This window comes from Chanodichthys erythropterus, chromosome 13 (assembly GCF_024489055.1).
Source record: "Chanodichthys erythropterus isolate Z2021 chromosome 13, ASM2448905v1, whole genome shotgun sequence".
Taxonomy (NCBI): domain Eukaryota; kingdom Metazoa; phylum Chordata; class Actinopteri; order Cypriniformes; family Xenocyprididae; genus Chanodichthys; species Chanodichthys erythropterus.
In genome coordinates, this window is record NC_090233.1 from 15,172,533 (window position 1) to 15,187,817 (window position 15,285).

Consider the following 15,285-nt stretch of genomic DNA (forward strand, 5'->3'; position numbering starts at 1 on the left):
TTTAATCATTTTGCCCGCCCTGACTCATGACACCCTCTCCGGAGCACCACCAGTGGGATCCCTCCCAGTTATTTTAGGTCGTTTCCCATTTGGCTAATTAACTGTGACTCATTTAAGCACTAAGCTTTCTAAGCTCAGTGTGAACTTTTGTTTTACCTCTGCAAGCATATCGAAATGGTTTTGTGTGTTATTGGTTTGTCTGTGTTTCTGACCCTGCTTCCCTTTTGGACGTGATTTCTCTTGTTTTGGACTGTTTTTTTGTGCTCTGACCCCTGCCTGGATTACTCTGTGGATTTGTGTTTTGGACTGACCCTCCCTGCTCTAAACTCAGCCTGTTTGAGACTGTTGCTGGATTTACAGCTTGGATTGATTCTTCGTGTTGTGGCCATTGCATGTCTATTGTTTTATTTGATTGTTTTCCCAGGTTTTGTTTTCAATGCTTCATTTCTCCATCTTCACATCATGGATGCTAACCAAAACCCTTGAGCCTTGAGTTACAAATCAATTGCTCATCTCCACTTGTTCTTAGATGGATTTTGATCAGCTTAAGTGCTGAAAATCTGTGTTCACGTACAGGTGTTACAATGGAAAGTCTTACACGGCTCACAAAATACTTCTTTAAGTAGTTCTAGAAATACTATAAATTCAAAGAAAGAAGTCTCCTTTCCCCCCCTTTTCTTTGGTCTGATACGACACGTGTTTAAAATCCTCAATATTTGACTCAAAATTGTCTGCAAATGAAAAAAGATTCTTCATGCAATAAAGTTCTGCTTTTAGGGCAACGTGCTTGGATTTTGTGCATAATTTCACCATTTCTGTTAGAGAAATGACTTTTCTTCTTGCCCCTGAATGAGTCAATCACTGGAAATAATATATGCTTTCTTAGAGGCTTCCTTGTCACCCGAGATTGCTCTATGTGCACCAGATGAGAAAGTAATTATGGATCCATGTAACCTGCTGCTCAGGATCTGCTCTCTTTTCAACTTTTTCCAATCCGACTTGGCATTTTACAGGCAGTTCTTCTACCTTTTCACACATGTCCTCAAAAAGATCTTATGCTTGTACTGCTGCAGCATGTCAAGCAATATTTCAACAAGATTCACAGCTCTCGCTAAGTCCAATGAAGGTGACTGGAGCATGAATTTAGAAGGTTAGTTTGCAAGTAAGCCTTGTGCTTCTCCTGAACGATTGATCCCCAGTGCTGTCCATTCCATTTAGCAATATTTGATTTTAAAGAACTTATTGGTGCTGTTTCCATGCAAATATTGGATTCTGATGGTGCTCAGATGTAGAGTGAGCTTTAAAGCCCTTCTCCTCTCTACACGAGACTTTCTTCCAGTTTGGAATAGCCAGTTGTGGATGTGAAAACTGATGCTGAGCCAATTGAAAAACAGTCTGCAAGCATAACAAAAAGGACAGTCTTTTGAGTCCTCTAGCCATACCAAGAGTCAGTGAATGTTTTCAATTTGTCTTTTGGGTGAAGGCTTGATATGAGGCAGAACTGGTCCATCAGATCAGGTTTGGGAAGAAGCATATAGAAATGGAATCAGGTGCACATTCAGATGCACTTTGTTACAAAGGCCCCACATTATCATAAGGCAGATGCTGTTTATACTTAGTGCAAATATGGCACTAAGTGTATTGGGACAATAAATGCCCTGATATACTTCAAGCGAATTCAAAGAACGAAGGCCAAAACAAAGTTTGTTTTGTGTTCGTTTCTGGAGTTAGAAACAGTTAGAACAAGTTTGCTCTGGCAGGTAAACACCTCTGAACTACCATTGGTCCATGGTGTTTACGTAATAGGTGGGTGTGGCTCTGAGACTCTGCCTTCTTTGATGTCTCTGGTTCATTTCCTCTGTTCAGTCCATCGAGGTGAGACGTCCACGAGTGAAAACAAACACTGGGGAGCTGCTTTATAGTACAAATTGAAGTGTAATTCTCATTTAAAAGCTGTTTTTCATGTTTGATATTGTAAAGCTAGTTGGTTTAAAGCAATCTGTTGCTATATAAATAAATGGAACGTGGCTTTTCTTGACTGGAGTGCCGAATTGCAGAACTCGTGCAAACATCCACATCTCTGTGATCACATGCTTTCGTAACTGCTGTTTTTTTCACCGCTGCCATTATTGTTGTGTGTTTATTTTGTTACTGAGACTAAAGCGTGCAGCATCAGGATGTTTGTTAACAGTATATCGCTGCAAAGGTATTTCAAACTTCTTTTTACCCCAAAGTAAGTGAAGCTCAAAAAGCGAGGAAAGAGAAGTAGAAGAAGAGCAGTAGTGACGACATCAGGTCCGATGATATCCTGACTGTAGGGGGCGTAACCTGAGGTAGGGGGTGTAATTAGTAGAGGCGTGGTTTGTAGTATTGCGGGACGCAGACTGACACACTTTGAGAAGGTGGGCTAATTGCAATTAGTATAATTAGACACTCTGTAATTGTATGACACACAATTAGCAGCAGGTTTTGGAATACGTCAGGGATTATTGACAATTTTACGTGAATAATGAAACAGGCTCAGATCCTGAAGGGGGGCGATGAGTATCCATCTCTTCCAAATCAATTTCACTGTGGCCCCTTGGCGAAAAAAAACAAAAAAAACATTGAATTAGTCATCGGCACTGGTGTTTATCTGCATTTTACAACAGCTATGGAATATTTCTGTTTTTATAATGACTTACTATGCATTCAGGAGATATCTTTAACATACTTACACTATTGAAAGGGTTGTTTGCTATTGATGTTTCATAGAGAGAAATCTCAATTAAATAGATGAAGTGTTAGGAGACGGATTTTAATTGGTGGCTAATTACACTTCATTACATTGCCAAGAACATGACAATCCCAGAACAGTCACAGCACACTTTTCAAAATGTCTCCCAAAATCACGGGCTGAGTAAAAAGTGTATGATATAACTACGATAAGACACTGTTTAAATACCATTGTTGGAGGTGCATAACAATACGCTGACATTTACTCTTAATTTGAATCAAAGATCAAGTTTTTGTGTGTGAAGTTTCTCTCACACACACGTCGGTACGGCTATCATTGTGAGGACATTATAGGCGTAATGGTTTTTATACTGAGCTGATGTTTTATGCCTATTTCAGGGATAATAACTTCATCAAGGATTTTCCGCAGCTGGCCGACGGGTTAATGGTGATTCCTCTCCCGGTGGAGGAGCAGTGTCGAGGAGTTCTGTCGGAGCCTCTGCCCAACCTTCAACTGCTTTCAGGTGAATCACATACACACGTGTGGATTGCCAATTCATTTATTTTGTCCTCTGAGGGATTAGTGCTTTAAAGGAATCCTATTTACACTTTCACAGTCTTTTCCCTGAGGTCCACTTATAATGTTAGAAGCTATTAGTTTTATAAACAACATGTGAGATACAATTATTAACAGTCCTTGTGATTGAATTTGGCCTATTAATTCATATAGGGTTGGCATCTCCAGTTTTTACTAAGATGGATGGTGAAAACAAACAAGACTGTATGTGATAAATTATATAGTTCTAAAACGGAAAGTCTGAGTCGTGCAAATCAGTGGGAAAAAAAATCTTAAAGGCATAAAATGAAAAGTTGCAATCATCTTTTCTTCCCTATTGTGATGTATATCCAAGTGAAACGCCTCTCAAACAAGAACAAATGTAGGGCGGGGCTTGATTTTGTCCGTGGGGAATTGATTGGATGGTTGTGGTTTGCTATTGGTGGATCTCATGTGAGTGAGAGGTTGCCCCGCCCTCATCATCAGAGAAGAGATGTCACTGCAAGAGTGAGGAGAAGATATTCTGATTCAAGATTACGAAGCACGGGAATTTAAAGCAATAATGATGTGAACAGATTATAATAACAAATTATAATAAATACTACAATAGTCCATAATTTCATGGTGACTTTAAAAACATGGACGTGACAGTGGCGGGAGAGGCATGGATAAGGTTGATTTTAGTCCTTCTCGGACACTCTTTTCCTCACTAGGTACATTTTTCTGTTCATAAAAAAAGGAAAATTCCAGTTTTTCATGATAAATCCCCTTTGAAATGGAACATGGCGTGAGGAACTGACAGTAATCGTGGCATCAGCTCAGTGGACGGCTGCTCTCGGTCTCAATGACTATGAGAGAGAAAACCCAGCAGTGCAGAAACCTTTCATTTCCCCCTCATATCACTTTTGATCACAGCTCCAATTCAGAGCTGTCTTTTCATTTATTTGTTTTCACTCCAGCTCTTTCTAATGTTGACTCCACGTAAATGTGGGCTCCGATGACAAGTGGCTAATTTAATAACGGCTTGTCTTTTCCAAAACTGAGAGTGGAGAGTTGTTAACGCTGATTACGGCTCTCGCAGTGTTTGCTGCAGCAGTTCAAATGAGATTTAAACCATTATTGCATCTGTCAGCATGTGATATGGCTGATGCAATGTTTTGAGGGTGCTGCTGTCATCTCACACCATGCAAATAGGATAAGCAGAATGGCAGTTAACTTGAAAGTGTTTTTGAAAACGGCCAGGACTACCTACTACCTAGGGTTGTGAATCAAAATCCAATTCTGGAATCAGGTTCTTAAGGTCAGAAATCAATCATATTTCATGAAACAAACCCGTGTGCATATTTGAATGTGGTTTTAAACCATTCAAGTGCAAGAAAATGCAAAAGAGAACTTAATTTGGCACTCACACGCTGTTTTTCTGTGCTGGGCACATCCAGAGTTTGCGCACAAAAAGTGCACGAATACTGAACTGAGTTCTCTTTTGCATCTCTTTGCACTTGAACAGACAAATACACACAGAATTATGTCAAAATATCAGTTATGTCGTAAGTGAAAAGAAAATGCATGTGTAACAGTATATTGGATCCGTGCGTCAGGTCTTAAAGTGACAGCAGCTTAATAAACCTGCTGTCGTCTGTGTCATTACTGTTGATCAAACAACAAAAGAAAAAGAAAATCACTCACTGATCTTGACTGAATAACTTTTGTAACATTAGTAAAGATTAATCTATATTTTATTTGCAAAAAGAAAGCTATGAAGTTATTTTTATATTTGATTTCAACTTCTGAACTTTGTTCAGTATTTATTTGTGCTATTGCTAATTTGCTTATTTGTTCTTATCGTATTACTAAATGCATACTTGTATTTAATAATGTTTGAAATTAGTCTAGTCTATTTGTCAGTTGTTCATAAGGCTGTTGTTTTATAGATATATATTTGATATCTAAATGTTTGACTTTAAAAAAAAAAAAAAAAAAATACCAAATTGAAATCAAAACTAGGAATCGATAAGAATCAGAATCGATAAGCAGAACCAGAATTGGAATCAGAAACAGAGTTAATTTTGTTTGTACATCAGCTCTAAAAGAAAATAGTGTCTGAAGTGTAGCTTTTCAAGTTGCAGAAGTGGGACATTAATCAACATCATATATATATATATATATTTGTGTTACAGGAGATGCCCAGTTCAGTGAAGCCACAGGATATCCCATGATGCAACAGTGGAGAGTGCGGAGTAACCTCTATAGAGTGAAGCTCAGTGCCATCACCTTATCCACAGGTATCACAAGAAACAGACAAACCCATGAATACTCTTTCTTTATGTGTGCGTGTTCAGTGCATTTATACTTAGGAGCAAAAATTACATCAGTTAATTGACACGTAAATGAAAAATGTGTACTTGCCCTCATGTCATTCCAAATTCATATGCATTTTCTTACACGGAACACAGAGATATTATGAGAAACGTTCACATGTTTTGTTAGGAAGAAAACTGTTGTATAGATGGTCAATCATTCATGCAGGTCCAGCTTTATAGGGGTTATTAAATTTATTTTCAGATCTCTACATTATGTTTCTGGAGATTAGCTTATGAAGTTAGCAAGGTTTTTGCATCAATAAAGTATTTGTAAGAAAAAAAAAAAAAATCATCATCTTGTGAACATCACCATTAACAAACTACATATTCAACTTGGCTGTGCTTTCTTCATACAATATCTTCAGAAAATATAGCATTCTAGCAAAGATACACTTGGTGTCTTAATAGCATTAAACGCTGGCTTGACGTTTATTACAAACACACTTAAAGATTATAAATAAATGTACTAACAGCCGTGGCCTCCGAGGAAAATATCCTTGGCTCTGCCGTAGCTTTCAACACAAGGTATTTAGAAAAACTGGCAGCGTGTTGAGAATATTTAAATAAAGAGTCCATTGTGAAATGAGACGAACACATAAAAACATTCTCGTTTAGTCGCTCAGGCATGTCAGTATAGATAAACTTCAGTCATGCATTTTTAATAGTTTGATCTTTTACAAGGGTATCCAGTTTTTTTAAGTGTATTTTGTCTAGGGACAGAACATACTCGTATACTTTTATATATGTAAATATCAACGAGATTTTGATTTTCCATTTCATGACCCCTTTAAAGTCCTTGATTCTTTCTGAGATTCTGAGTCTTTGCATTTATAAACGCAGTACATTATCCAAGGATTTCATTTGAAATTAGAATGTGGTAAAAGCAAAACACACAAATGCCATATACAGGTGCTGGTCATATAATTAGAATATTGTGAAAAAGTTCATTTTATTGTAAATTATTTAAAAAAAAAATGAAACTTTCATGTATTCTAGATTCCCTACATGTAAAGTAAAACATAAAAACTAAAACTAAATTTAAATTTGTTGATTAGAGCGTACAGCTAATGAAAGTCCAAAATCCAGTATCACAAAATATTAGGAAATTTACATTTGAGTTTCATTAAATGACCATCCCTACAGTATAAATTTCGGGTATCGCTTGTTCTTTGAAACCACACTAATGGGGAAGACTGCTGACTTGGCAATGGTCTAGGAGACAATCATTGACACCCTCCACAAAGAGAGTAAGTCACAGATGGTCATTACTGAATGTGGTGGCTGTTTACAGAGTGATGTGTCAAAGCATATTAAATGCAAAGTTGACTACAAGGAGAAATTGGGTAGGCAAAGGTGCATTAGCAACAGGGATGACCACAAGCATGAGAATACTGTCAAGTGAAGCCGATTCAAACACTTGGGAGAGCCTCACAATGAGTCAAATGAAGCCGGAGTCAGCGCATCAAGAGCCACCACACTCAGACATCTTCAGGAAAAGGACTACCAAGCCACTTCTGAAACAGAAACAACGTCAGAAGCATCTTACCTGGGCTAAGGAGAAAAAGAACTGGACAGTGAACAGTGGTCGAAAGTCCTCTTTTCAGATAAAAGTAAATTTTGTATTTCATGTTGAAATAATGGTCCCAGAGTCTGAAGGAAGACTGGAGATGCACATAATCCAAGCTGCTTGAAGTCTAGTGTGAAGTTTCTGAAGTCAGTAATGATTTGGGGGGCCCTAACGTCTGCTGGTGTTGGTACATTGTGTTTTATCAAATGCAAAGTCAATGCAGCCATCTTCCAGGAGATTTTGGAGCACTTTATGCTTCCATCTGCTGACAAGCTTTATGGAGATGCTGATTTCCTTTTCCAGCAGGACTTTAGCACCTGCCCACAGTGCAAAAACCATTTCCAAGTGGTTTGCTGACTGTGATATTACTGTGTTTTATTGGCCAGCCAACATGCCTGACCCCTGAATCGATGGGATATTTTCAAGAGAAAGATGAGAAACAGTCGATCCAACAATATACAGATGATCCGAAGGCTCAATAGTGCCTCAGCAGTGCCACAGGCTGATCACTTCCATGCCACACTTCACTGATGCTGTAATCTGTGCTAGGAGCAAGTCATTTGCTGTAATATGTGCTGCCGACCAAGTATTGAGTGCAAAAATGAACATACTTTAAAGAACTTGAACTTTTCTGTTTGGAAAATCCATTTTTTGATTGATCTTAGGAAATATTCTAATATTTTAAGATACTGGATTTTGGACTTTCATTAGCTGTACGCTCTAATCATCAAAATTAAAAAAAAAAAAAAAAAAAAAAAAAAAAAAAAAACTTTTGAAATGTTTTACTTTACATGTAGGGAATCTAGAATATATGAAAGTTTCATTTTTAAAAATAATTTACAATAAAAAAAATTAACTTTTTCACGATATTCTAATTATATGACCAGCACCTGTACATAGTCAAACTACACAAATATAAACTTAAATGCCATGTGTAGTTATATCCTTTTCATAAAAAGTCCAATAAAGTCATTTTATAAAAATTGAACTTATTAATTCTAGTAATGGGCTAATGAAAAGTCTTCTTCGGTTGCTTTAAATGAAAGTGACCCATATGGCACTAGTTAGTATATTTTTTGAAGTCAGTGGGACAAAGAGTGAACAAAAAAAAAGATATTTGAAAAATATCTCCAAATTGGCCCACATATGATAGAAATTCATACATGTTTGGAACGACATGTGGGGGAGTTAATGGTTATGCTTTTAATCCTTTTGGTGATACAACAGAGCACAACACTCAGGTTACAGAAATCAAAATCCCAGTCATTTGTTCCATAGAAAAACAAAATAACCCATACAAATTAACACATAACCCTTTTTAAGACAATTTTAGTATACAGTCTTGTACATGTAGGCAGAACGGTGACAAACAAGCAATATTTGACAATCATGAATCAAAGATTTTCTCAACATTGGCCATTCATTGTTTCTGTATGTGTGGTGGTGCTTTGGTCAGATTTCTCTAAGGTGCTGAAATCCCTGACGGCAGACAGCACACGGGAAGAGTTGCTTGCGTTTATTCAGCAGTATGGCAGTCATTACATCTCTGAGGCGCTGTATGGGTCTGAACTCACCTGCAACATCTACTTCCCCAGCAAGAAGTCCCAGCAACAGCTCTGGCTCCAGTACCAGAAAGGTAAGACAGAGGCAAGGGGTCGAAGATGGGTATCCTCACATATAAAACTAAATAAATAAACAATTTCATTTCATAGAGTGTGTGCATTTACGATCCTGGGTACGTTTGCACCAGCCATTTGTAAGTTCATACTGGAACGTAAAGTCCACACTAGGGGCTTAGTAACTACTAGCTAGTTTGTAACTAACTACTTTATTCAGTTGCATCATTTGTTCTAATGCAGCTAGTAGTTTGTAAGCTCTCCGTAAAATAATGCATAGTCGCATAATATCAGCATTGTCATATATGTCTAAAGGATTGAAGTCTGTTGGGTAAAACAAGAGCTTATTGATGCAATTCAGCCAGTCTGTTGTTTTATTCCAACTGTTGGAATACGACCATTGACTCCTGGTCGGAGGCTTCAGTAAAATATTTTGCTTATACGTAGACTTTCGCTTTAACTAAGTTTAATGGTGCAATGCAAAATATTTAGTAGTGCACACTGCACAAGTTGTAACTTAGTGCCCCTTTACATCAAAACTAGATTAAGATGTAACTGGTGCAACCAGCTGCTGCTCTGTATTGAATGTCAGATATTACACTAGTGTAAAACTTGTGTACACTCATACTGTATGAACAAGCCGTGTTTATACAGCATGTATGACCACTGAGTCAACACCCACCTCTGAGACAGCAAATACAGATTCAGACAGACTACAGGTCAATGGTAATGTCTGCAGAGGCAATAAATCAGGGCTAGCCAACCCTACTGGATATTTAAAGCTGCATTAATCAAAACTGTCTCCTTGCTTTACCCTGATTCAAAATGGTAATAATAATTTCAATGTATAACTCAAAAAGGCATCTGACAAACAATCCATTGTTAAAGGGTTAGTTCACTCACAAATGAAAATTCTGCCGTTACAAACCTGAAAGACTTTCGTTCATCTTTGGAACACAAATAAAGATCTTTTTGATGAAATCGAAGTGTTTTCTGTCCAACTGAAAAGCTGAAGAGACTCGATCACCTTATATGATGAGCAGATTTAATTTAGGCTTTTATTCACATATAAACAAGTATAATACGATGATCAGTGAACATAAACAGAATCTCAACCGAAACTGGAAGTTTAAACTTACTGCGTAACACGCGAGAATGAACCTCACTCGCACACGTCAAGCAAACATGCTTGAGCTTCCGTTTACCACAACTGATGTGTGTTAATGGGTGAGTAAATGATGACAGACATTTTCATTTTTGGGTGAACTAACCCTTCAAAGGTACACCATCTAGTGGCTAAAAACAACTGCATGCATTTTGCAGAAGAACATTGCTTTGGTTGTGCTTCGGTCTGCATGACTTCACGGATGAATATTACCCTTCACAACAGATAATACTTTACATCAACTCTGTTAGAGAGCTACACGTGACAATTTATCCATTCAGTAAAATACCTTACTCATAATAAAAATGCCACCTCTGCATCACTTTTACAACATTTCAAATCCCTCAGTTCTTGCCATCTCTGAAAAGCCAAGCCAATGTTGATTCTCATTCAGATAAGAGTTTCAACATCGGCCCGGCTTTTCAGAGACTATAAGGTTTTAAATCCAGCCCCAAAAAATGTTCTTGCTCAACAGGCCAAATCCTTCATACTTTAATTGTACATGCTCATTTTGCATATTATAAGTGGGTTGGAGAAAGGATGGATGGATGTTAAATATAATATTAAGCAAACCTCAAAATGGAACTTATAGTCGTTAATTTAAGACACATAATATGAATTGTAATATCAGCTTATTGGTATAGAAATATGTGTTCTCCTAGTTCAGACCGTCTGCAATGAGTGAGTTGACACATGTTTACTATATAGTTCTATGGACTCCAGAAGAACAAGTTTCAGTACAAACACATTTCAGTGTCTGGCCTCTTTCTACAACAGCTTTGTGGGATCAATACTGAAGAACAATTTACCCAAAATGAGAATTCTGACCACCTTCATATAGTTCCAAACCCATATAACCTACTTTTTTCAATGGAACCAGACGAAGATGGATGGCAGGATACACTCAAAAAAATGAATGGTTGGATTTACTTAAAAAAATAAGTGTCAAGTGGTTCCACACAACTATATTGAGTATTTTGTACAAATAACAGTTTAGTTGTATGACCAAATGAAATGTGTGTGAAAAAAGCTGACAAAAGTTCTTTGAGTAAATACAAATCATTTGAATTTGTCAGTTACATAATATTTATATGCGCTGTTTACTTAATGTTATGTTGATTACGTAAGGTGAACACATTTATTGACTTAATTTACCTTATTAAATGAGCTAATGCTCTACATCAAGGCTGTCCAAACTTTTTTAAAAGGGGCCCAGATTGGATGTTGTGGACACATCTGGGGGCCGGTTCCATTTCTATTTTATATATATATATATATATATATATATATATATATATATATATATATATATATATATATATATATATATATATATATAAAAAAAAAAACATGACAGTAGAGTAGCTTGAGATAGGACACATATAAATTTAATACACAATATCTGTAAAACTTTTAACAACCTCATTTTTAAAGAGTGATATTTAAATACTGAACTAGAACTCTATTCTTATTTAAATAAAAAAGTACTCTATTTAAATCACCACAGTTAAAATCACTCATGGCACCTCATGGTAAAAAGTAAAAATCTAGAATGGCTTTATGGTATTTAATCTATAAACACATTTAAAGCTGCTGTCCGTAAGATTTGCCTCTTAGTCGCCATCTCTGTTTGAAACCTGCAATTGCAGTTATTTGTGGAATTATCATCTTTACGTGCGTTGTGCACCGGCACGGCTCTTCAGCATAGATGAATCTAATGTTTGCTGTCAGTCACCATACCGGTGTGGATACTGTACTTCAGAATCACAGATTTGTAGTCTTTAAGTATGATCAAAGTAGGAATTTTCAACGGAAAAATGTCATCTGGACAAGTAAGATGTCTGCCACTTTTGTTCTGACCAACTGAGTGGAAAAGCATTAGCCTACTATAAATCGCACTGCCAATGATGATTAAATCTAACGATCGCTTAGCTCATATCGCATCAAACCATGCAAATTATTATTACTGTTATACTTTGTTCTCAAATTGTTAATGTTAACAACATCAGCATTGCGTGACTATGTGTATTTAGTGTGTATTAGCATTACCTGTAGATTTCAATTCCTGTAGCCACTCCACAGTCTGAAGACTTTTGCTTTTGACTTCAGTTGTCACTGATGATTGTCATTCGGACCTTTCTGGATTACAACCCGCCATCAAAATGATAAGTTTAATTATTGTAGCTGCTGTGAGAAGAGAGTATAAATGATCCGCTACCAGTAGCATCCTATATGCATAGTCTAGCTGGGACTCCTTCCTTTCTGTTTACGGACGTGATGTAATGATGCAAAGACGAACGGCTGCATGCTCGAATTTCCCACGGAAATCCACCAGTACCGATTTAATATAAAACATTATTACAAGCTTACTGTTGTGAATTGAGCTAAGATAAGGAGATAGTTTTGAACACTGGCTGGTTATGTACAAAAATTGATTTTGAATAATTTTTAACCAAAAAAACGTTACAAACTGCAACTTTAATATAAATACGAATGCACAAAACTGCAAGTTTTTGACCAAAAAAAAAAAAAAGTAGCACAAGTAGCGCTGTTTCGTTTCACTTTTGGCGGGTTAATGCTTCCTTGGCCTAAAATCTAGTACTGACACCCTGTGGTGACATTGTGAAACTGCACGATTTGTAAATTATGCATGGCGGGCCACATATAATAGATTTGAATAGAAAAATCTGCAGGCCGTTTGAAATTAATCCCCGGGCTATAGTTTGTACACTCCTGCTCTACATAATTCACTCAAAAAAATAACTCTATTGAATTGAGAGCAGCTATAAACGTGTATATGAGGCTCACAGCCTAAACACAGGCGACACTCTTCTGCATAATGGTAACCACAAAATTCGAAAACATTACAGAAACTCCTCTAAATGTCCAACATAACTGAACATTAAACACTAACAACATCTTTCCCGTTACTGAAATACACATGAAATAACACTTTAATCCCTAAATTTACTATCCTAATAGACTCTCTTGCATGCTGGGAACTACAGATCCACTGCCCAGTTAGTTATGTCAACATTAATTTGTGTGTTTCATTCAGCAATGTTAAGTTGGCTAAACAAACACTTACTAAGTAAAGCTGGCAATACTCATGTTTAGTAGAAACAACGCAGTTAAATTAAGTTCATGTAGTTACATGAGTTTTTTTTAAGTAATGTGAACAAGGTCTGAGTGAAACCAACAACAGGGAAAGTTCATTTTTTGATTGTCCTTTTTGGAGACTCGACAGTCATTAAGTACAACAAAAACAGTCCATATGAAATGTCCACTTTGTTCAAGGTCTTCTGAAGCCATAAGAAATTATCAACGACATTATCATCAACACCATATACAACTGTATGATCTGCGTTCACACTATTCTCATCTGGGTGCCTGCAGACTCTTCTGGAGACTAGTCAATAACCCTAAACATTCCCAGCAATTAAATAACCAATCTTTCTCTTCAGGGTTGGGTTTCATCAGCACCTCACTGAAATATAATATGAACAGTGCACTCAGACATAATACGATGATATCTTTTAACAAACTAATGCAACTGCAGACCATAAGAGTTGCAAATGCTCAGTAATGTATGACTTCATGGCCCAATAGAAGAGTTAGTAATAGCATGAATGAAAACAAAAACAACATAAGCAAAATAAAATAAGAACAAAACTTAACTTTTGATTTGAATGAATCAAAACAAGTACAAATCATCAGGCTAAACGATGCAAACATTGCATACACACCTCGTCTGTAACATTAACAACCACAATAAATTCACTGGATGGTTACATATTGATTAAAAAAATACTGGGATTATAAATACACCCCTTTACAAACATATCTGACATTTTCTTTTCTTGACAAACACGTGGGTAGCAATCAACAGCCAATGATGCTGCAAGAGGAAGAGTGATAGACGATTTGGTCTGTCCAAAAATCACAGGTACAGGTACTACATTTGAATTTGAACTCAATTCATGACCATTAAGTATAAGTTCTATATATATTATGAACATGGGTAGTATGAATAGTACCAGCGTCAGCTGTGTTACTTCAGTGCCATTCATTCCTCTCCTGGCCTCATGGGATGGTAAATTGTCCATCAAATGTGGACTTAAGAATCTCACCAGAAGAAGGTCATCCAGGGACTTTTCACCTACTGTTTTTGGATTACTATCTGGACATATTACTCTGTTGGCATACTGTTTTTCACACACTATATAGTAGGGAAGTATTCGATTTCATATGCATTTTGTAAACACCTAGTGTTTGATTAGTCTGAGTCTTTGAGTGTGTCAACGTCTTAGATCTAGTGGTGTACACTTGGCCAGAATCAGAAATATTGATCTGATTATTAGCCTATTCCCCCACACTGTATTCCACAGGATCAAAACATGATTAAAAGTGTCAAACAGTTGAGCTGGTAATGGCTTATCTTTCAGTAACATTAATACAACTGGTGGAGTCAAAAAAAAATGAATACAGATTCTCAGATGTTGCTTTTATTGCACACAATTGGTCATGAACATTACAAACACGAATTTGGGACTCATTTCACTGACGTTAACATCAATGCTTGAACAGGATTGTTTAGATGAATTATGAAAGCAATATGTCCTGCTATTAAACCCTGACAAAAGCACAACAATGTGAGAAAATACTCATTGTTTAGGTCTTACTCTATTTGATATGACCTAAATCATGATGGTTAATGTACGATACCCAGAAAAGGGCAACTTTGCAGGCGATTTACATACGACTAATACCTGTCATATGTCACTTGTTCATGATTTGTTGCACATTATGCTTTGACAACCAACAAGAAACAATAAAACAGAATAAAAAACGCTCACTCATGATGGTCTTCTATTGTACGTGAATAGAAGAAAAAAAATGTATCTTGCATTGTGGATATTTGTGTTTTTACTAAGTAAAAATAAGTAACAAAATCCCTGTGCCCCATTTTTCATATATTGCTTTATACATCTAAGAAAATGATGCTTACCAGATCTTATAATAGTGATAATTCCTCTTTAGCACTTTTTTTTTTTTTTGAATTGTGCAAATTTGATTACTGTATCTTGGTAATTGCATACTCCCGTTTACTGTTAAAGCTCCATGTATTGATACTTGAGACTAATTAAAAAATAAATCAATTGGTCAATAACTAGAGCAGGAAAATGGCAATAAATACTACTGAAAATTATTACTAATTGACATTTTATCACATGTATGACATATTATATTATGTGAGAGCCATTTAAATGATGAGCACAATTCCTACACAACAAGACGATATTTTA

The 15,285-nt window shown here is 36.5% G+C and overlaps 1 protein-coding gene across 1 annotated transcript in view; it reads left to right on the plus strand.

Moving 5' to 3' along the window:
- The window catches only part of LOC137033835 (astrotactin-2-like), a 460,374-nt gene that overhangs the window by 374,781 nt on the left and 70,308 nt on the right, over positions 1 to 15,285 (plus strand). Inside the window, exons 14-16 of the mRNA XM_067406219.1 lie at positions 3,115 to 3,239; positions 5,449 to 5,553; positions 8,655 to 8,834. Of these exons, the coding sequence (XP_067262320.1) occupies positions 3,115 to 3,239; positions 5,449 to 5,553; positions 8,655 to 8,834 (410 nt within the window). The remainder of the gene's footprint in view (positions 1 to 3,114; positions 3,240 to 5,448; positions 5,554 to 8,654; positions 8,835 to 15,285) is intronic.